The 21,134-nt window shown below is 44.5% G+C and overlaps 1 protein-coding gene across 1 annotated transcript in view; it reads left to right on the forward strand.

The window, feature by feature from the left end:
• Positions 1-356: 356 nt before the first annotated feature.
• Positions 357-21,134, forward strand: part of CDHR3 (cadherin related family member 3) — a 99,971-nt gene continuing 79,193 nt past the window's right edge. The window contains exon 1 of the mRNA XM_077264767.1: positions 357-441. Within this exon, the coding sequence (XP_077120882.1) occupies positions 393-441 (49 nt within the window). The 5' untranslated portion in view covers positions 357-392. The remainder of the gene's footprint in view (positions 442-21,134) is intronic.

The following is a 21,134-nucleotide window of genomic DNA, read 5'->3' on the forward strand; positions in this document are numbered from 1 at the left end:
CTTGAATGGATGTGCCTGATCCGATTTGCGGAGCCACTTGATGCATGTTGCAATGCTTTCCACAGACGGATTTGGTCTGTAGAAAAAAACACAAATCTCTATAGAATTACATTGGTCCCAGTGTTATCTGATAAAACACCGGTAGCACTCACCCAAGTTATACATTAGGGGGATGAATGCTGTAGTTTGAGCAGAGGAGTTAAGCAAGCACAGTAATGTTGTTTGGGTACTCCCTTAGAGACCGCTTTTTTTATCTGTTTGATTCTTCAGCACAACTTGCTCCCAAGGCAGAGGAGGAGATTAGTTATTAGCGGGGCAGGTAAAGCCAGACATTCCACTACTGCTGTGATACTGTACGGACAATCACTCATAACACAGCCTCTCGTCTGAAGATGGAGAAACTCAGGCTCCTTTATTTCCTGCTGGGTGTAATAGGCCCTGGTAAGTTCTCTCATTTTAATTTTCATATCTGTTATTGAACATAGTGCTTTAAAAAAAAGAACAAAAATTCTGATCAAGCTATATATTATGTTTACATGCAGTAGTTTTATCTAATACATATCGTGACTAGATTTTTCATGTAGGTATTGACATTTATTAGGGATTATTTTTACAGTTTTCTAATACAGAACAAAATCTAAAATAGTTTGCTAAGTGTGTTTTTTTATTTAAAGGGGTCCTGTCAAAATTGGTCCAAAATTATCTGAAAATAAGATTGTTGACATCTTTTTAAATTCAGCAGGAACATAAAGGTTTATTGAGGATTTTTTTTATTTTTTAATGAAATGGTAATAATTTTCTAACTTCATTTGTTTACAAGGCTTTTATAGAACAGAATGCTTTTCTTTTCCTTGAGATGGCATCTGCTGACTTTATTGCCACACTGCTGTTGTTAGTTGAATGCTTGTTTTATAACTTTATTATATTTTTTACGAATTCTTTATCTGTCAGGCAATCACGTTTACCTCGAGAATTTGTTCCCATGTATTCTATATTTCTATTCAAAATCATACTTTTTTGATTTAACCCCTTTACCCCCGGGGGTTGTTTGCACGTTAATGACCGGGCCAATTTTTACAATTCTGACCACTGTCCCTTTATGAGGTTATAACTCTGGAAAGCTTCAACGGATCCTGGTGATTCTGACATTGTTTTCTTATGACATATTGTACTTCATGACAGTGGTAACATTTCTTTGATATGACTTGCGTTTAATTGTGATAAAAATTGAAATTTGGCGAAAATTTTGAAAATTTCACAATTTTTCAGCTTTGAATTTTCATGCCCTTAAATCGCACAGATATGTCACACAAAATACTTAATAAGTAACATTTCCCACATGTCTACTTTACATAAGCACAATTTTGTAACCAAAATTTTTTTTGTTAGGGAGTTATAACGGTTAAATTTGACCAGCGATTTCTCATTTTTACAAAACCATTTTTTTTTAAGGACCATGTTACATTTGAAGTCACTTTGAGGGGTCTATATGATAGAAAATAACCAAAAGTGACACCATACAAAAAACTGCATCCCTCAAGGTGCTCAAAACCACAATCAAGGAGTTTATTAACCCTTCAGGTGCTTCACAGGAATTTTTGGAATGTTTTAAAAAAATGAACATTCAACTTTTTTTCACAAAAAATTTACTTCAGATCCAATTTGTTTTATTATTTTACCAAGGGTAACAGGAAAAATTGAGCCCCAAAAGTTGTTGTACAATTTGTCCTGAGTGCGCCGATACCCCATATGTGTGGGTAAACCACTGTTTGGGCACATGGCAGAGCTTGGAAGGGAAGGAGCGCCGTTTGACTTTTCAATGCAAAATTGGCTGGAATTGAGATTGGACGCCATGTCGCGTTTGGAGAGCCCCTGATGTGCATAAACAGTGGAAACCCCCACAAGTGACACCATTTTGGAAAATAGACCCCCTAAGGAACTTATCTAGATGTGTGGTGGGCACTTTGAACCCCCAAGTGCCTCACAGAAGTTAATAATGTAGAGTCGTAAAGATAAAAAATCATATTTTTTTCACAAAACTGATCTTTTCGCCCTCAATTTTTTATTTTCCCAAGGGTAACAGGCGTCATTGGACCCCAAAAGTTGTTCTCCAATTTATCCTGAGTATGCTGATACCCCATATGTGGGTGAAAACTACTGTTTGGGCACACGTCGGAGCTCGGAAGGGAAGTAGTGACGTTTTGGAATGCAGACTTTGATGGAATGGTCTGCGAGCGTCATGTTCCGTTTGCAGAGCCCCTGATGTGCCTAAACAGTAAAAAAACCCACAAGTGACATTATTTTGGAAACTACACACCCCCAAGGACCTTATCTAGATGTGTTTTGAGAACTTTGAACCCCCAAGTGTTTATAACGCAGAGCCATGAAAATAAAGAATAATTTTTTTCCCACAAAAATGATTTTAGCCCCCAAATTTTTATTTTCCCAAGGGTAACTGGAGAAATTGGACCACAAAAGTTGTTGTACAATTTGTCCTGAGTACGCTGATACCCCATATGTAAGGGTAAACCACTATTTGTGAGCACGGCAGAGCTCAGAAGGGTAGGAGAACGTTTTATTTTTTCAGCACAGAATTGGCTGGAATTGAGATCGAACACCATGTCGCGTTTGGAGAGCCCCTGATGTGCCTAAACAATGGAAACCTCCAACCCTAACCCAACACACCTCTAACCCTAATCCCAACCCTAACCATAACCACACCACTAACCCTAATCCCAACCCTAACCCCAACACACCCCTAACCCTAACTTTAGGCCCAACCCTAACCCTAACCCTAATAGGAAAATGGAAATAAATACATTTTTTTATTTTATTATTTTTCCCTAACTAAGGGGGTGATAAAGGGGAGTTTGATATACTATTTATAGCGGGTTTGTATATCGGGTTTTTATGTTAAGCAGCTGTCACACGCTAAAAGACGCTTTTTATTGCAAAAAATATTTTTTGCATCACCACATTTTGAGAGCTATAATTTTTCCATATTTTGGCCCACAGAGTCATGTGAGGTCTTGTTTTTTGTGGGACGAGTTGACGTTTTTATTGGTACCATTTTTGGGCACATGACATTTTTTATTACGATTTTTGGGAGGCAGAATGAACAAAAAACAATTCATGAATTTCCTTTGGGTGGGGCGTTTATACCGTTTCGCATGTGGTAAATTGATAAGACAGTTTTATTCTTTGGGTCAGTACGATTACAGCGATACCTCATTTATATTTTTTTTATGTTTTGGAGCTTTTATACAATAAAACTATTTTATATAAAAAATAATTGTTTTTGCATTGCTTTATTCTAAGAGCTATAGCTTTTTTATTTTTATCTCTGATGATGCTGTATGGTGGCTCGTTTTTTTGCGAGACAAGATGACTTTTTCAGCGGTACCATGCTTATTTATATCTGTCTTTTTGATTGTGTGTTATTCCACTTTTTGTTTGGCGGTATGATGATAAAGTATTGTTTTTTGCTTCGTTTTCTTTTTTTTATGAAGTTCACTGAAGGGGTTAACTAGTGAGACAGTTTTATAGGTCGGGTCGTTATGGACGCAGGGAAACCAAATTTGTGTACTTTTATTGTTTTTTTAATTTACATAAAGAAATGTATTTATTTTTTTTCTTTATATAGGAATTTTAAAAATATATATTTTTACACAGTATATATTTTTTTAAACTTTTTTACATTGTCCCAGGGTGGGACATCACTGTATAAAGTCAGATCGCTGATCTGACACTTTGCACAGCACTGTGTCAGATCAGCGATCTGACAGGCAGTGAAGGAGGCATGCCGGTTCCTGCTCTCATCAGGCACTGACAAGCCACCTCCCTGCAGGACCCGGAAGGACCCCGCAGCCATCTTGGATCCAGGGAAGAGACCAGAGGAGACCCTTGGAACAACGCAATCACATCGTGTTGTTCTGAGGGTTTCAGGGAAGCACGCAGGGAGCCTCCTCCCTGCGCAATGTTTCCTTATGCCACCGGAACGCTGCGATCTTGTTTGATCGCAGTGTGTCGGGGGTTAAGGTGCCGGGAGCGGTCCGTGACCGCTCCTGGCATATAGTGTCGGGTGTCAGCTGTGATCATCAGCTGACACCCGGCCGCGGCCATGAGCGCGGCTGATCACGTATGACGTACTATCAAGTCGATGGTCATACGGGCCTAGGTCACCTCAACGGGATAGTACGTCTGATGTCAGAAAGGGGTTAATGAATAAGACCCCCTATGCAATAAAAGCAGCCTTATTCTGGATTGTGAAGGGTTTATTGAATTTAGCAATTATTTATAGTGCTTTACTACTAGAATACATTATATAATAAATGTACAATAAATAATTACCGGTAAATAATATGACTTGATATGCAATCTACTCTGATCTTATCTTTCCAACAGATGCAATATTGGGAAACGTGTAATAAGATGCTTGGTTCTTTAGGATGAGTAGATGAGTATTTGGTCCATCTGATTTTGCAGATTTTCTGCAGCATTTCTGCATTTCTTAAGGTCCTTGCGTTATTTAGTTTTTTAATATTTTTATCACTTTTTTCAGCTTGTCACTTTTTGGTATGTTATGTTTTAAATGAAACTATTGTGTTTTGGAAACTTTGTGTTACCATGAAACATTTTATTGATTAGTCATGTGAGGATTACATACATTATTAGTGTGTGTCCACAGTGGAAATGCTCTAAAAACACTGTTTATTATCTGTGGGTTTTCCTCGTCTCAATTATGTCTATGGAGAAAATTCGCAAATAAAATGCATAATTACTGCAACATCAATTAACATATTGCAGGTTTCAAGACCGCTCCGCAGGTCAGTTTACGCTGCGTTAAAAAAAGCACAGTGGGCATGAGATTTCTCCCATTCCCATTCATAAATCCCATTCACATTGCTGGAATTGTAATAGGCTGTGTTTTTTGCTCAGCGAAAATATGCAGAGTCACAAACTCACCAAAACTTATCGTGGGAACATAATATTAGTGTTAAAAACTTACTTAGGGTAAGACCAGACAGAGTGCTCCTCTTCTCTCATGCTGAGATGCAACACAAACCATAACTGCTGCAGTTTTTATTTTTTATTTTGAAGATGAACATCTATTTCACTAGCAAAATCACACAGCCATTACAATTGGTAGCAGGATACGTAACCTCCAAGGAAGTGACCAAGATTGGCCTTCCATACATCAGTCTAGAAGCCCATAGGAGTAAAGAGCAACAAATTTATTAAAAGGCACACACCTCCTCATGGATTTGGTGCACCTCTTGGGTCATCCATGTGCAGGGACAAGTTTTTCTAAGTGTTTACTATTTCAAACAGTTCCTACAAGAACAATGCCGGCAAGTAACAACTTTTTATTAGTAATAATTGTAGGTTTTTATTTAGGTCAGTGGAAACTCCTTAACAAGAACAGCATACAAGCTCAGGCTACTTGCTAAAGATAAAAATTGCACATCATTATAGTAGGACAATAATAACTGTAGTCCTACAAATTAAACCTTAAGGAGACCCGAGTCTCAAAGGGGCCCACTACCACCGCCATAGAAGTTAGCAGCTTAAACAGGTGCATGATGATGATATATAGAACTGCCAATGGCCTGTATAATGTTGTTGTACAGGGGTCCTCTCCTTTCTTTATCCCCTTCCCCTCCAGAACTCTGTGGACCCCATTCATCCTTTGCAGTCCAATATCTCATCATAATGCACAATTCCACCTACTTTGGAGTTGGTAGTGGCCCCCTTGGTTCTTGCCGCGCTTCCACCAATGGTATGTCCGTCCCAGATAGTATATGTATGTATATGTGTTGATATATACTGTGTACAGTCCATAAATTTCACTAAGGCCTCTTTCACACTTCCGTCTTTCACCCCCCATCACAATCCGTCGATTTTTGAGAATGCAGGATCCTGCATTTTCCCATAGACTTGTATTAGCAACGGATTGTGACGGATGGCCATGCGTTTCATCCGTCATGCACTGGATCCTGCCCGTCGGGCAGAGAAAACGTTCAGAGGAACGTTTTTTCTGCACGTCGGAAAATTGGTCAGCGACGCAGCGTCACTGCCTGTGAAAAGCAGGAATCCAGCGACGGGTCCCGCCTTTTCAAACTGAGCATGCGTGGAATAATTTACCATCAGGGAAATTCTCTCTCTCGCTCTCTTTCTCTTTTTACTATTGATGCTGCCTATGCAGCATCAATAGTAACAAGATATAATGTGAAAAATAATAAAAAAATAAAAAATCGCAATATTCTCACCTACTGAAGTCCCGCGCAGCATCATCGATGCTCCCGGCAGCCAGCGTTCCTAGTAATACATTGTGAAATCTTGCGAGAAGTCGCGGTCTCGTGAGGCTGCGACTTCTCGTGAGATTTCGCAATGTATTACTAGGAACGCTAGCTGCCGGGAGCATCGCTGCGCGGGAATGCCGGTAGGTGAGAATACTGCGATTTTTTTATTTTTTTAACCTGGTTTGTGTTGTGTATGCATTTTCGCAGCGGAAAACCACTGCGAAGACACATACACAACAGGTGCACATAGCCTCGACGGGTCCGTCAGAAAGACAGGCCCAGTGCACATGTTTTCCACAATCTGCACAGGATCCATCATTTTTAACGTCTTGACGGATCCTGTGCAGATTTGAAAGATGGAAGTGTGAAACAAGCCTAAGATCAAGGTTTTCTACAAAAGTCAGTTGTAACAAATTAGTATATTCTTTGTCTGTTCCCTAAAGATATATTATTGTTTTCCCTTTATCTACTGTATCAATACCTTTTTCCTACTGATATTGCTAATGCGTCATTGTTGATCTAGATGTATCTGTGTTTGATTCCTGCTGCTTTATTCTCAAATTCTGTTAGAGGCATTTGGTTTAGAAAACAGAGTATTACATGGCAATAAAGAAACTGGAACAGCCAGGGGTGGATTAAGGGTAGCCAGGGCCCCGGGCTGTTCAGACACTGTGCCCCCCCCCCCGGTCATGTGACAGGGGTCATGTGACGGGGGTCATGTGATACCCGAACCAGATTATTCCAGAAAAATGGCTGGGCCCTACTCTACTGTAACCTATTAAATATTTGTTAAAATCTGCAATACAATTTAGGTATATTTTGACCAATAATATCACATACAAGGAACAAATACCACCGCACCATGACCAGACCACAAATTACAACCACAGTGATCGAATAATATCACATACAAGGAACAAATACCACCGCACCATGTCAAGACCACATATTAGCACCACTTGGTGACCAAATAGCACATTCAAGGGACAAATACCACAACACCATTTCCAGACCACATATTACCACCACATAGTGACTGAATACTACAATACTGATCAGTAATAAAAAAAAACAATACTATCACCATAAGTGCCAGTATTCACAGGAGATCTGTACTTAGTATGCAGTGTCTGTGTAGAGGTAATACAGAGATCACTGGTGACATTATACACAGGAGCTCTGTATAGAATGTATAGGTAATACAGTGATCACTGGTGACATTGTACACAGGACCTCTGTATATAGTATACAGTGTATAGTGTCAGTGTATAGGTAACACTGACTCACCAGTGACGTCTCTAGGTGAAGTCCTCCATCTTTCATCCAGCACAGACCGCCATCATTTCTTCCAGCCAGGACTCGTTTCTGCAGGAAATAACAGTTATCTCGAGCTCTGCTTGCAGAACACATTACTTAATTTTTCACAACTTCTACATTACACCACATGGAGAAAAAAAGGCGATATAGTGTCACTCTGCACAGTAACAGGACCGCCCCCCCCCCCATTTAAAACAGTATACTAAAAAAATAAAATAAATACATCACTGCAGTAATAATATCCCTTAATTAGCCCCTATGGTAATAATATTCCCCACCCTGGCCCTGTGTGTCTCATTCCTGGCTCCAGCCATATGTTCTCCCATCCTGCACTCATGAGTATCCATTCTACACCATATGATCTCCCCATCCTGCCCCATCTGTCTCCATCGTATCCATCCTGCCCCATGATCCAATCCTGCCCCATGTCTTTCATTCTGCCCCGTGTCTCCAATCATGCCCCGTGTCTACATTCTGCCCATGCCTCCAGTCCTGCCCCCAGTGTGTCCAGCAATCTGCCCCAGTGTGTCCAGCATATTACCCCCAGTGTGTCCAGCACATTACCCCCAGTGTGTCCAGCAATCTGCCCCAGTATGTCCAGCATATTGCCCCAGTGTCCAGCAATCTTCCCCAGTGTGTTCAGCATTGCCCCCAGACAGTGTCTCCAGCAATCTGCCCCAGTGTCTGACTCCAGCATATTTGTTATGACCTGGTGGTTAAGAGGCCACAATGATATGACCTGGTTGCTAAAATGCAACATGGGACGAGCTCTGAGAAGGTGGTATCTCTACTGACCGCAGTCCCTAATCCTAACAACAACACTAGTAATAGCCGTGGGATGTTCCTGACTCTCCCTAGACACCTCTTCACAGCCTAAGAACTAACTACCCCTAAAGAAGGAAATAGAAAGCTATCTTGCCTCAGAGAAAACCCCAAAAGGAAAGACAGCCCCCCACAAATATTGACTGTGAGTGAAGAGGGAAATGACGTACACAGAAATGAAATCAGATTTCAGCAAAGGAGGCCAATTCTAACTTGATAGACAGAGAGAAAAGGATACTGTGCGGTCAGTATTAAAAACTACAAAATCCACGCAGAGTTTACAAAAATGAACTCCACACCGACTCACGGTGTGGAGGGGCAAATCTGCTTTCCCAGAGCTTCCAGCTAGCCTGAATATGACATAGTGACAAGCTGGACAAAAAGAGACATATTTGCAAAGCAATAGAGTCCAAGCAAATGGACAAACAAAACTAGCAAAAACTTATCTTTTGCTGACAAGGACAGGCCATATGAGAAATCCAAGGAGAGAACCAAATCCAACCAAGAACATTGACAGCTGGCATGAACTAAAGCCCAGAGCAGGTTTAAATAACAAACCCAGGCAAGGCGATTAGTGAAGGCAGCTGCCACAGCTACCTAACGGAGCAGCAGTTCCACTCGAAACCACCAGAGGGAGCCCAAGGGCAGAACTCACAAAAATACCATTAGCAACCACAGGAGGGAGCTCCAGAACAGAATTCACAACACATATTACCCCCAGTGTGTCCAGCATTGCCCCCAGACAGTGTGTCCAGCAATCTGCCCCAGTGTGTCCAGCATATTACCACCAGTGTGTCCAGCAATCTGCCCCAGTATGTCCAGCATTGCCCCAGTGTGTCCAGCATATTACCACCAGTGTGTCCAGCAATCTGCCCCAGTATGTCCAATTGTCCAGCATTGCCCACAGTGTGTCCAGCATTGCCCACAGTGTGTCCAGCATTGCCCACAGTGTGTCCAGCATTTCCCCAGTGTCTCCAGCATTGCCCCAGTGTCACCAGCATTGCCCCCAGACAGTGTGTTCAATAATATGCCCCAGTATGTCCAGCATATTGCCCCAGAGTATCCAGCATTGCCCCCAGTGTGTCCAGCAATCTGCCCCAGTGTCTCCAGCATATTACCCCCAGTGTGTACAGCATTGCTCCAGTGTCTCCAGCATTGCCCCAGTGTCTCCAGCAATCATCTGCCCCAGTGTGTCCAGCAGTCTGCCCCAGTGTGTCCTCCAGCATTGCCCCAGTGTGTCCAGCAGTCTGCCCCAGTGTCTCCAGCATTGCCCCAGTGTCTCCAGCAATCTGCCCCAGTGTGTCCTCCAGCAATCTGCCCCAGTGTGTCCTCCAGCAATCTGCCCCAGTATCTCCAGCAATCTGCCCCAGTGTGTCCTCCAGCAATCTGCCCCAGTGTCTCCAGCAATCTGCCCCAGTGTGTCCTCCAGCATTGCCCCAGTGTCTCCAGCAATCTGCCCCAGTGTCTCCAGCATTGCCCCAGTGTCTCCAGCATTGCCCCAGTGTCTCCAGCAATCATCTGCCCCAGTGTGTCCAGCAGTCTGCCCCTGTGTTTCCTCCAGCATTGCCCCAGTGTGTCCAGCAATCTGCCCCAGTGTCTCCAGCATTGCTCCAGTGTCTCCAGCATTGCCCCAGTGTCTCCAGTAATCATCTGCCCCAGTGTGTCCAGCAGTCTGCCCCAGTGTGTCCTCCAGCATTGCCCCAGTGTGTCCAGCAGTCTGCCCCAGTGTCTCCAGCATATTACCCCCAGTGTGTACAGCATTGCTCCAGTGTCTCCAGCATTGCCCCAGTGTCTCCAGCAATCTGCCCCAGTGTCTCCAGCATATTACCCCCAGTGTGTACAGCATTGCTCCAGTGTCTCCAGCATTGCCCCAGTGTCTCCAGCAATCATCTGCCCCAGTGTGTCCAGCAGTCTGCCCCAGTGTGTCCTCCAGCATTGCCCCAGTGTGTCCAGCAGTCTGCCCCAGTGTCTCCAGCATTGCCCCAGTGTCTCCAGCATTGCCCCAGTGTCTCCAGCAATCTGCCCCAGTGTGTCCTCCAGCAATCTGCCCCAGTGTGTCCTCCAGCAATCTGCCCCAGTATCTCCAGCAATCTGCCCCAGTGTGTCCTCCAGCAATCTGCCCCAGTGTCTCCAGCAATCTGCCCCAGTGTGTCCTCCAGCATTGCCCCAGTGTCTCCAGCAATCTGCCCCAGTGTCTCCAGCATTGCCCCAGTGTCTCCAGCATTGCCCCAGTGTCTCCAGCAATCATCTGCCCCAGTGTGTCCAGCAGTCTGCCCCTGTGTTTCCTCCAGCATTGCCCCAGTGTGTCCAGCAATCTGCCCCAGTGTCTCCAGCATTGCTCCAGTGTCTCCAGCATTGCCCCAGTGTCTCCAGTAATCATCTGCCCCAGTGTGTCCAGCAGTCTGCCCCAGTGTGTCCTCCAGCATTGCCCCAGTGTGTCCAGCAGTCTGCCCCAGTGTCTCCAGCATTGCCCCAGTGTCTCCAGCAATCTGCCCCAGTGTGTCCTCCAGCATTGCCCCAGTGTCTCCAGCATTGCCCCAGTGTGTCCTCCAGCATTGCCCCCAGTGTGTCCAGCAATCTGCCCCAGTGTCTCCAGCATTGCCCTAGTGTCTCCATCAATCTGCCCCAGTGTGTCCTCCAGCATTGCCCCAGTGTCTCCAGCAATCTGCCCCAGTGTGTCCTCCAGCATTGCCCCCAGTGTGTCCAGCAATCTGCCCCAGTGTCTCCAGCATTGCCCTAGTGTCTCCATCAATCTGCCCCAGTGTGTCCTCCAGCATTGCCCCAGTGTCTCCAGCAATCTGCCCCAGTGTCTCCAGCATTGCCCCAGTGTCTCCAGCATTGCCCCCAGTGTGTCCAGCAATTTGCCCCAGTGTGTCCAGCAATCTGCCCCAGTGTCCAGCAATCTGCCCCAGTGTCTCCAGCATTGCCCCAGTGTCTCCAGCATTGCCCCCAGTGTCCAGCAATCTGCCCCAGTGTCTCCAGCATTGCCCCAGTGTCTTCAGCATTGCCCCAGTGTCTCCAGCATTGCCCCAGTGTCTTCAGCATTGCCCCAGTGTCTCCAGCATTTCCCCAGTGTGTCCAGCATTGCCCCCAGTGTGTCCAGCAATCTGCCCCAGTGTCTCCAGTATTGTCCCCAGTGTCTACAGCATTGCCCCCAGTGTCCAGCAATCTGCCCCAGTGTCTCCAGCATTGCCCCAGTGTCTTCAGCATTGCCCCAGTGTCTTCAGCATTGCCCCAGTGTCTCCAGCATTGTCCCCAGTGTCTTCAGCATTGCCCCAGTGTCTCCAGCATTGCCCCAGTGTGTCCAGCATTGCCCCAGTGTGTCCAGCATATTGCCCAGGGCCCCCCGGATTGCCGTTCGCAAAAAAACAAACAAACAAAAAAAGAGTTCTCCTCACCTGACCAGCGCTCCAGACGGCGAGCTCCCTCCAGCAGCGCACACTCGCTGGCGACTGACAATGACGTCAGACACCGGCGACGTGTGCGCTGCGGCCAACTTCAGCTGCCAGCTTCCAATTGGCTGGCGGCTGTTGTTAACTATTGATGTGCAGGCGCGTGCCCGCACGTCAATAGGAAACCGCCGCAGCGCCGGAAGGGGCCCGGTGAGCAGATGAGAAGGGGCCCGATGCGGGCCCCCTCTCTCTGCCCACCGGGTCCGGGGGCACATAAATGCCGGCGGGCATTCAGTCACACTCTGGCGGATTAGCAGAGGGTCAATCTGTGCGGTAGCCCAGGGCCCCCCCACACCACTGGCCCCTGGGCTACCGCCCATATTGACCCTCTAATAATCCGCCCCTGGGAACAGCATTAACCATATGATGCAAAATTATTGTTTATTGTGCTTGACAATTGTCCACAAAAATCAAACTATAAATCTCTCAACATGAAATGGCTGAAACATTGCAGACTGATTCGAGACAATACATATCTTCTTCTGCTAATATTCTTCCCTGATATTCCTTATCATTTACCACTTCCACATATACTGTAGACATATCCTCCTGTGCCATTGAGAAGCTCTAGCACCTCCATTAGCCCAGAGACTCATGATCTGATGTCACAGATTTTCTTCCTTGTGTCAAAGAAGTGATTCACGCTTTAAGGACATTTCTAGGAGATTTCAAATACTGACATGGTTGGTTGATTTGCTTATTTACACAGTGTTTGACACAAGAGGAGTTCTGTTTGTAAGGAGCAGCTTCAGCTATTTCATGAATCACTTCTTAGTGATCACTTACACATCATTACACATCATTACACATGAATATTCTACACATGTAAAGTGTAAGTACAGACATGCTCCTACTTGTTCTAAACACTTAAGGCAACCATAACAGACTTCAATAGCAAGTTCCTCTGGTCATCAGCAGATCACCACAGGCTTGGCAGCTAAAGACACCGGAATCAGCTGATCTCCGCAGATCTAGCTGCTGAAACTAATAGAAATAAGTTACTATTGCTGTTACAGCAGCAGGTCTCATACCAATGTACAGCATTAGATTCCACCTAATTAAATGTATAGGTGACCATGCACTACACTAGGGAAATGTCTGCCATTCATTTTGGCCAATAAAGGGAGTCCTTAGAAGCGTAAGAGATCACACTGGGCAATTTTGTGAATACGTTGGAAAATAAAACAGCAAAAGTAGTGAAAATGTAGCAGTATTAAAATAAATATTTTTTGGAATGATCAAAAATGATCATCCAAACCGAAGCGAGACATTTGTGTATTAACATTTTTTAAATGGGTTTTAAAGATTAGTTTAAACAGCACGTTACCAGTCATGGCATAGATAGAGAATGTATGTAACTGTAATCTGTACTGGAAAATTAGTTGTGTTTCTGTTTATGCTAATGTCAGGTGTCACTCCTTCTCAATTTCACTATTTACAGGGATCTAAGTACCTTACTATAAAAAGGCTTGATCGTCTAAAAGGTCCATAAAGGTGCAGACTGAATTTAAACATACTGTGCACATGATGCTGTGCATTATAGTATGTACAGTATTTAGAGCTTAAAGGGGTTGTCTCATGTTCTTTAATTTGTAAAATTGCAAAGTGTTTGTAATAACAAGCTAGTTTATAATTTACTAGGTTTATCAGCTCACTGATGTAGAAGATATATTGAATCAGGGCGTGGTGCACGGAGGGATCAGGCCAGCTCCTGAGCTGAAATCATGGAAGACATATTCGAAAAAATCTCACAACTGCAAAAAAATATTTTATATAGACAAGATGGCCCGTGTGAAATTTTCGCACATTGGTTGTTGGGGGCGCAGGCAATTTCAGGAAAATCAAGCTGGTCAAATGTTAATGTATTTAATCAGATGAAGAAAACTGAGAGGTATTTATATATGTAGATTGGTAATACAATAAATTGGTTTGATAAGTAGAGGCTAAAAAAGTGTCTTGAGGTTGTGGTGCCACCTGCAGGTTATTGTTTTTTTCTGCAGGTTTCTGAAAATGAATGTTTAAACTGTATTTATTGATCAAATCGTGAATGTGTGGTTTGTTTGTGTCTTTTCTTGCTGAAGGGGGCAAGTTTACCTTTTTTTTTCAAATGGTGTATTATTTGTGTGTGTGGCACGAAGTAATCATCGAAAATACAGTGCATGTTTACAAATGTGTTTGCATATGTGACTCATCATTTGTGTATGTGGGGCGAAGTAATCACTGAAAAAGCAGTGCATGTTTACAAATGTGTTTGTATATGTGACTCACCTGCAGTGAAGTGTGCAGTCTCTAATTTGCCTGAAATAGGCTGGGCAAGCACTTCGGCAAGCTGGAAAGACCCCAAGGCAGATGCCACCTGCAGGTAATTTGACCTTTAAGGGTGGTTTCACACGTCCAGATATTTCTGGTACTGGAGAAATTGGTACCGGAGATATCTGTGTCGGTGTGTCCATGTGCTCATGTGGTATATCTGTGTGGCACACGTGCGGCAGCCATGTGCCGCATCAGGACCACACGGACGGCCGCCGAGAAGCAACGCTACAGTAAGCTGCTGTCCCCTGCATGTGGTGCTGAAGCCGGCTGTCATCCGCTCTGTCCTGCTCGGCCGAAAGCAGCGCTGGCAGGGGAGAAGGGATGACGTGCGGTCCCCCCTATATTTTCCAACCCACCTGGGAAAACTCACAGGTGCGGGCTGCTATTCTCAGGCTGGTAAGGGGCCATGGCTATGGGCCCCTCCAGCCTTAAAAAAAAAATAGTCAGAAACTTAAAAACCTATATGTTTCATTATTTCATTAAAATACTTTTTTCTTAGTGTGTGTGTGTTTTATTAACTCAGAACTGTGGGATTAGTAATGGAAAGGTGTCTTACTGACACCTCTTCATTACTAAGCTGGCTTAATGTCACCTTATAATAGCAAGTTGACATATTACCCCATATACCAATGCCACAGGGCAGTGGGAAGAACTGGGCAAAGCTCCAGAATTGGCGCATCTAATAGATGCGCCTTTTCTGGGCAGCTGCGGGCTACATTTTTAAGGCTGGGGGGCCCTTAGACATGGCCCCTTACCAGCCTGAGAATAGCTGCCCACACCTGTGAGTTTTGCTGGGTTGGTTGGAAAATATAGGAGGGACCGCACATCATGTTTTCTTTCATCCCTTCTTCCCTGCTCGCGCTGCTTTCGGCTGAGCAGGGGAGAGCGGATGACAGCCGGCTTCAGCACAACATGCAGGGGAACTGCGCTTACAGTAGCGCTGCTTCTCTTGCGGCCCTCCATGCGCACGGAAGAGAGTGTACACTGTTCTCCATGTGCACGTGTGCGGGATGTATTACGGTACGTGCTGCCGGTAAAAAACGGACATGTCTACGTTTTAGCACACGGATACACAGTCCGTGAAAACACGCTGACATGTGCATAGACCCATTCATTTGAATGGGTCTACGTGTGTCAGTGTCTCTGGTATGTGAGAAAACTGTCACTACACGTACCGGAGGCACTGATGTGTGAAACCGCCCTAAAATGGTGTATCATTTGTGTGTGTTGGTGGAGAATAATTGGAGCAACTTGAGGTTGTGGTGCCACCTGCAGGTTATTGCTTTTTTCTGCAGGTTTCTGAAAATGAATGATCAAACTGTATTTATTGATCAAATCGTGAATGTGTGGTTTGTTTGTGCCTTTTCTTGCTGAAGGGGGCAAGTTTACCTTTGAAATGGTGTATTATTTGTGTGTGTGGTGTGAAGTAATCACTGAAAAAGCAGTGCATGTTTACAAATGTGTTTGCATATGTGACTCACCTGCAGTGAAGTGTGCAATCCTCAAATTGCCTGAAATAGGCTGGGCAAGCACTTCGACAAGCTGGAAAAACCCTAAGGCAAATGCCACCTGCAGGTAATTTGACCTTTGAAATGGTGTATCATTTTTCTGTGTCAGTGGAGTATTAATGGAGCAAGTGTGCAATTGAATAGGCAGTGCTTGTTTGCAAATGTGTTTGCATATGTGACTCACCTGCAGTGAAATGTGCAATCCTCCAATGTGCCTGAAATCGTCTGGGCAATGAGTTCGGCAAGCTGGAAAGCCCCAAAGGCAAATATTAAGATTTATTTGTGATGTCTGTAAGCAGACATGGTAGTGTGCTTTGGGGTAGTGTGGTGCCACCTGCAGGTCATTTTTCCTTACTGCAGGTTTATGAAACTTAATGTTTAAACTGTATTTTGTGATCACATCGTGGATGTGTGGTTTGTTTGGATATTTTCTTGCTGAATTGGGCAAGTTTACCTTTCAAATGGTGTATCATTTCTGCGTGTGTGGGTGCAGTATGAACGGAGATACAAAGCAATCACCGAAAAAGAGTGTTTAGAAATAATATATAAGGATATAAAACATTACATTTATTTGGATATGGTTAAAAACAAAGGAAAAAATGAAAATAATATAAAATAACATGATGGAGACCAAGTCTATGCCTTTCGAGCCTACCAAGCTCTTAGTCTTGATGTCGTCAAGACACAAATGTGATGTTTCATATATAAAAAATATTTTTTTGAGATTGCTGTATTTTTCCACTATTTCTGCCAAGATTAAAAATACTCTATGGCATAAGTGGAGGAATTTTTAATCTTATTGTTTACTGATCATTAACCCCTTCCCGACCTTTGACGCATACGCTGCGTCATGAAAGTCGGTGCCAATCCGACCTGTGACGCAGCGTATGCGTCATGGAATGATCGCATCCCTGCAGATCGGGTGAAAGGGTTAACTCCAATTTCACCCGATCTGCAGGGACAGGGGGAGTGGTACTTCACCCAAGGGGGGGTGGCTTCACCCCCCCGTGGCTACGATCGCTCTGATTGGCTGTTGAAAGTGAAACTGCCAATCAGAGCGATTTGTAATATTTCACCTAAAAAACTGGTGAAATATTACAATCCAGCCATGGCCGATGCTGCAATATCATCGGCCACGGCTGGAAATACTGAAGTGACCCCCCCCACCCCACCGATCGCCCCCCAAGCCACCGATCTGTCCCGTAGTCCCCTCCGTCCTGTGCTCCGCTCACCCGTCCTCCTGTCTGCTCCCCCCGTGCTCCTATGTCACCCCCCCGTGCTCCGACGCCCCCCCGTGCCCCGATCTCCCCCCTTCTTATACTTACCGAGGCTCCCGGTGTCGGTCCGTCTTCTCCATGGGCGCCGCCATCTTCCAAAATGGCGGGCGCATGCTCAGTGCGCCCGCCGAATCTGCCGTTCGGCAGATTCGTTACAAGTACATTTTGATCGCTGTGGTAGGTTCTATCACAGCGATCAAAATAAAAAAAATAATAAATAAACCCCCCCCCTTTATTACCCCCATAGGTAGGGAGAATAATAAAATAAAGAAATTATTTTTTTTTTCTTTTTCCACTAGGGTTAGGGTTTCAACTAGGGTTAGAACTAGGGGTAGGGTTAGGGTTAGGGGTAGGGTTAGGGTTACGGGTAGGGTTAGGGTTACGGGTAGGGTTAGGGTTATGGCATGTGCACACAGTGCGGATTTGGCTGCGGATCCGCAGCGGATTGGCCGCGGATCCGCAGCGGATTGGCCGCGGATCTGCAGCGGATTGGCCGCGGATCTGCAGCAGATTGGCCGCGGATCCGCAGCGGATTGGTCGCTGCAAATTCGTAGCAGTTTTCCATCAGGTTTACAGTACCATGTACACCTATGGAAAACCAAATCCGCTGTGCCCATGGTGCGGAAAATTCCGTGCAGAAACGCTGCGTTGTATTTTCCGCAGCATGTCAATTCTTTCTGCGGATTCCGCAGCGTTTTACACCTGTTCCTCAATAGGAATCCGCAAGGTGAAATCCGCATAAAAAAACACTGGAAATCTGCTGTAAACGCAGTGCCTTTTACCTGCAGATTTTTCAAAAATCGTGCGGAAGAATCTCACACGAATCCGCAACGTGGGCACATAGCCTTAGGGTTAGGGTTGGAATTAGAGTTAGGGTCGGAATTAGGGCTAGGGTTGGAAATAGGGTTAAGATTAGGCTTGTGGTTAGGGTTACGGATAGGGTTAGGGGTGTGTTGGGGTTACAGTTGTGGTTAGGGTTGGGATTAGGGTTAGGGTTGGGATTAGGGTTAGGATTAGGGTTAGGGTTGGAATTAGGGTTACGGGTGTGTTGGGGTTAGGGTTGTGGTTAGGGGTGTGTTGGGGTTAGGGTTGTGATTAGGGTTATGGCTACAGTTGGGATTAGGATTAGGGGTGTGTTGGGGTTAGTGTTGAAGTTAGAATTGAGGGGTTTCCACTGTTTAGGCACATCAGGGGTCTCCAAACGCAACATGGCGCCACCATTGATTCCAGCCAATCTTGCGTTCAAAAAGTCAAATGGTGCTCCCTCCCTTCCAAGCCCCGACGTGCGCCCAAACAGTGGTTTACCCCCACATTTGGGGTACCAGCATACTCAGGACAAACTGGGCAACAACTGTTGGGGTCCAATTTCTCCTGTTACCCTTGCAAAAATAAAAAATTACTTGCTAAAACAATTTTTGAGGAAAGAACAATTATTTTTTATTTTCACGGCTCTGCGTTATAAACTTCTGTGAAGCACTTGGGGGTTGAACGTGCTCACCACACATCTAGATAAGTTCCTTCAGGGGTCTAGTTTCCAAAATGGGGTCACTTGTGGGGTGTTTCTACTGTTTAGGCACATCAGGGGCTCTGCAAATGCAACGTGATGCCCGCAGACCATTCCATTAAAGTCTGCATTTCAAATGTCACTACTTCCCTTCCGAGCCCTGACGTGCGCCCAAACAGTGGTTTACCCCCACATATGGGGTACCAGCACACTCACAACAAACTGGGCAACAAATATTGGGGCCCAATTTCTCCTGTTACCCTTGTGAAAATAAAAAATTGCTTGCTAAAACATCTTTTTTGAGGAAAGAAAAATGATTTTTTATTTTCACAGCTCTGCGTTGTAAACTTCTGTGAAGCACTTGGGGGTTGAACGTGCTCACCACAGATCTAGATAAGTTCCTTGGGGGTCTAGTTTCCAAAATAGGGTCACTTGTGGGGGGTTTCTACTGTTTAGGCATATCAGGGGCTCTGCAAACGTAACATGATGCCCGCAGACCATTCCATCAAAGTCTGCATTCCAAAACGTCACTACTTCCCTTCCGAGCCCCGGCATGTGCCCAAACAGTGGTTTACCCCCACATATGGGGTATCAGCGTACTCAGGAGAAACTGGACAACAACTTTTGGGGTCCAATTTCTCCTGTTACCCTTGCAAAAATAAAACATTCTGGGCTAAAAAAATATTTTTGAGGAAAGGAAACACATTTATTATTTTCACGGCTCTGCGTTATAAACTTATGTGAAGCACTTGGGGGTTCAAAGTGCTCACCACACATCTAGATAAGTTCCCTTGGGGGTCTAGTTTCCAAAATGGAGTCACTTGTGGGGAGTTCCTACTGTTTAGGCACATCAGGGGCTCTGCAAACGCAACCTGACGCCCGCAGAGCATTCTATCAAAGTCTGCATTTCAAAACGTCACTACTTCCCTTCCGAACCCCGACGTGTGCCAAAACAGTGGTTTACCCCCACATATGGGGTATCAGCGTACTCAGGAGAAACTGGACAACAACTTTTGCAGTCCAATTTCTCCTGTTACCCTTGGAAAAATAAAAAATTGTGGGCTAAAAAATCATTTTTGAGAAAAGAAAAATTATTTTTTATTTTCATGGCTCTGCGTTATAAACTTCTGTGAAGCACTTGGGGGTTCAAAGTGCTCACCACACATCTAGATTAGTTCCTTGGGAGGTCTAGTTTCCAAAATGGGGTCACTTGTGCGGGAGCTCCAATGTTTAGGCACACAGGGGCTCTCCAAACGCGACATGGTGTCCGCTAATGATTGGAGCTAATTTTCCATTCAAAAAGCCAAATGGCGTGCCTTCCCTTCCGAGCCCTGCTGTGCGCCCAAACAGTGGTTTACCCCCACATATGGGGTATCATCGTACTCAGGACAAACTGGACAACAACATCGGGGGTCCAATTTCTCCTATTACCCTTGGGAAAATAAAAAATTCTGGGCTAAAATCATTTTTGAGGAAAGAAAAGTTATTTTTTATTTTCACGGCTCTGCGTTATAAACTTCTGTGAAGCACCTGGGGGTTATAAGTGCTCACTATGCATCTAGATAAGTTCCTTGGGGGGTCTAGTTTCCAAAATGGGGTCATTTGTAGGGGAGATCCAATGTTTAGGCACACAGGGGCTCTCCAAACGCGACATGGTGTCCGCTAACGATTGGAGCTAATTTTCCATTCAAAAAGTCAAATGGCACACCTCCCCTTCCGAGCCTTGCCGTGCACCCAAACAGTGGTTTACCCCCACATATGAGGTATCGGCGTACTCAGGAGAAATTGCGCAACAAATTTTAGGATCCATTTTATCCTGTTGCCCATGTGAAAATGAAAAAATTGAGGCTAAAAGAAATTTTGTGTGAAAAAAAAGTACGTTTTCATTTTTACGGATCAATTTGTGAAGCACCTGAGGGTTTAAAGTGCTCACTATGCTTCTAGATAAGTTCCTTGGGGGGTCTAGTTTCCAAAATGGGGTCACTTGTGGGGGACCTCCAATGTTTAGGCACACAGGAGTTCTCCAAACGCGACATGGTGTCCGCTAAAGATTGGAGCCAATTTTTCATTGAAAAAGTCAAATGGCGCTCCTTCCCTTCCGAGCCCTGCCGTGCGCCCAAACAGTGGTTTACCCCCACATATGAGGTATCAGCGTACGCAGGACAAATTGGACAACAACGTTCGTGGTCCAGTTTCTCCTTTTACCCTTGGGAAAATAAAAACATTTTCGCTAAAAGATCATTCTTGTGACTAAAAAGTTAAATGTTCATTTTTTACTTCCATGTTGCTTCTGCTGCTGTCAAACACCTGAAGGGTTAATAAACTTCTTGAATGTGGTTTTGAGCACCTTGAGAGGTGCAGTTTTTAGAATGGTGTCACTTTTGGGTATTTTCAGCCATATAGAACCCTCAAACTGACTTCAAATGTGAGGTGGTCCCTAAAAAAAATGGTTTTGTAAATTTTGTTGTAAAAATGAGAAATCACTGGTCAAATTTTAACCCTTATAACTTCCTAGCAAAAAAAAAATTTGTTTCCAAAATTGTGCTGATGTAAAGTAGACATGTGGGAAATGTTATTTATTAACTATTTTGTGTCACATAACTCTCTGGTTTAACAGAATAAAAATTCAAAATGTGAAA

This window comes from Ranitomeya variabilis, chromosome 5 (assembly GCF_051348905.1).
Source record: "Ranitomeya variabilis isolate aRanVar5 chromosome 5, aRanVar5.hap1, whole genome shotgun sequence".
In the NCBI taxonomy this organism is placed as follows: Eukaryota; Metazoa; Chordata; class Amphibia; order Anura; family Dendrobatidae; genus Ranitomeya; species Ranitomeya variabilis.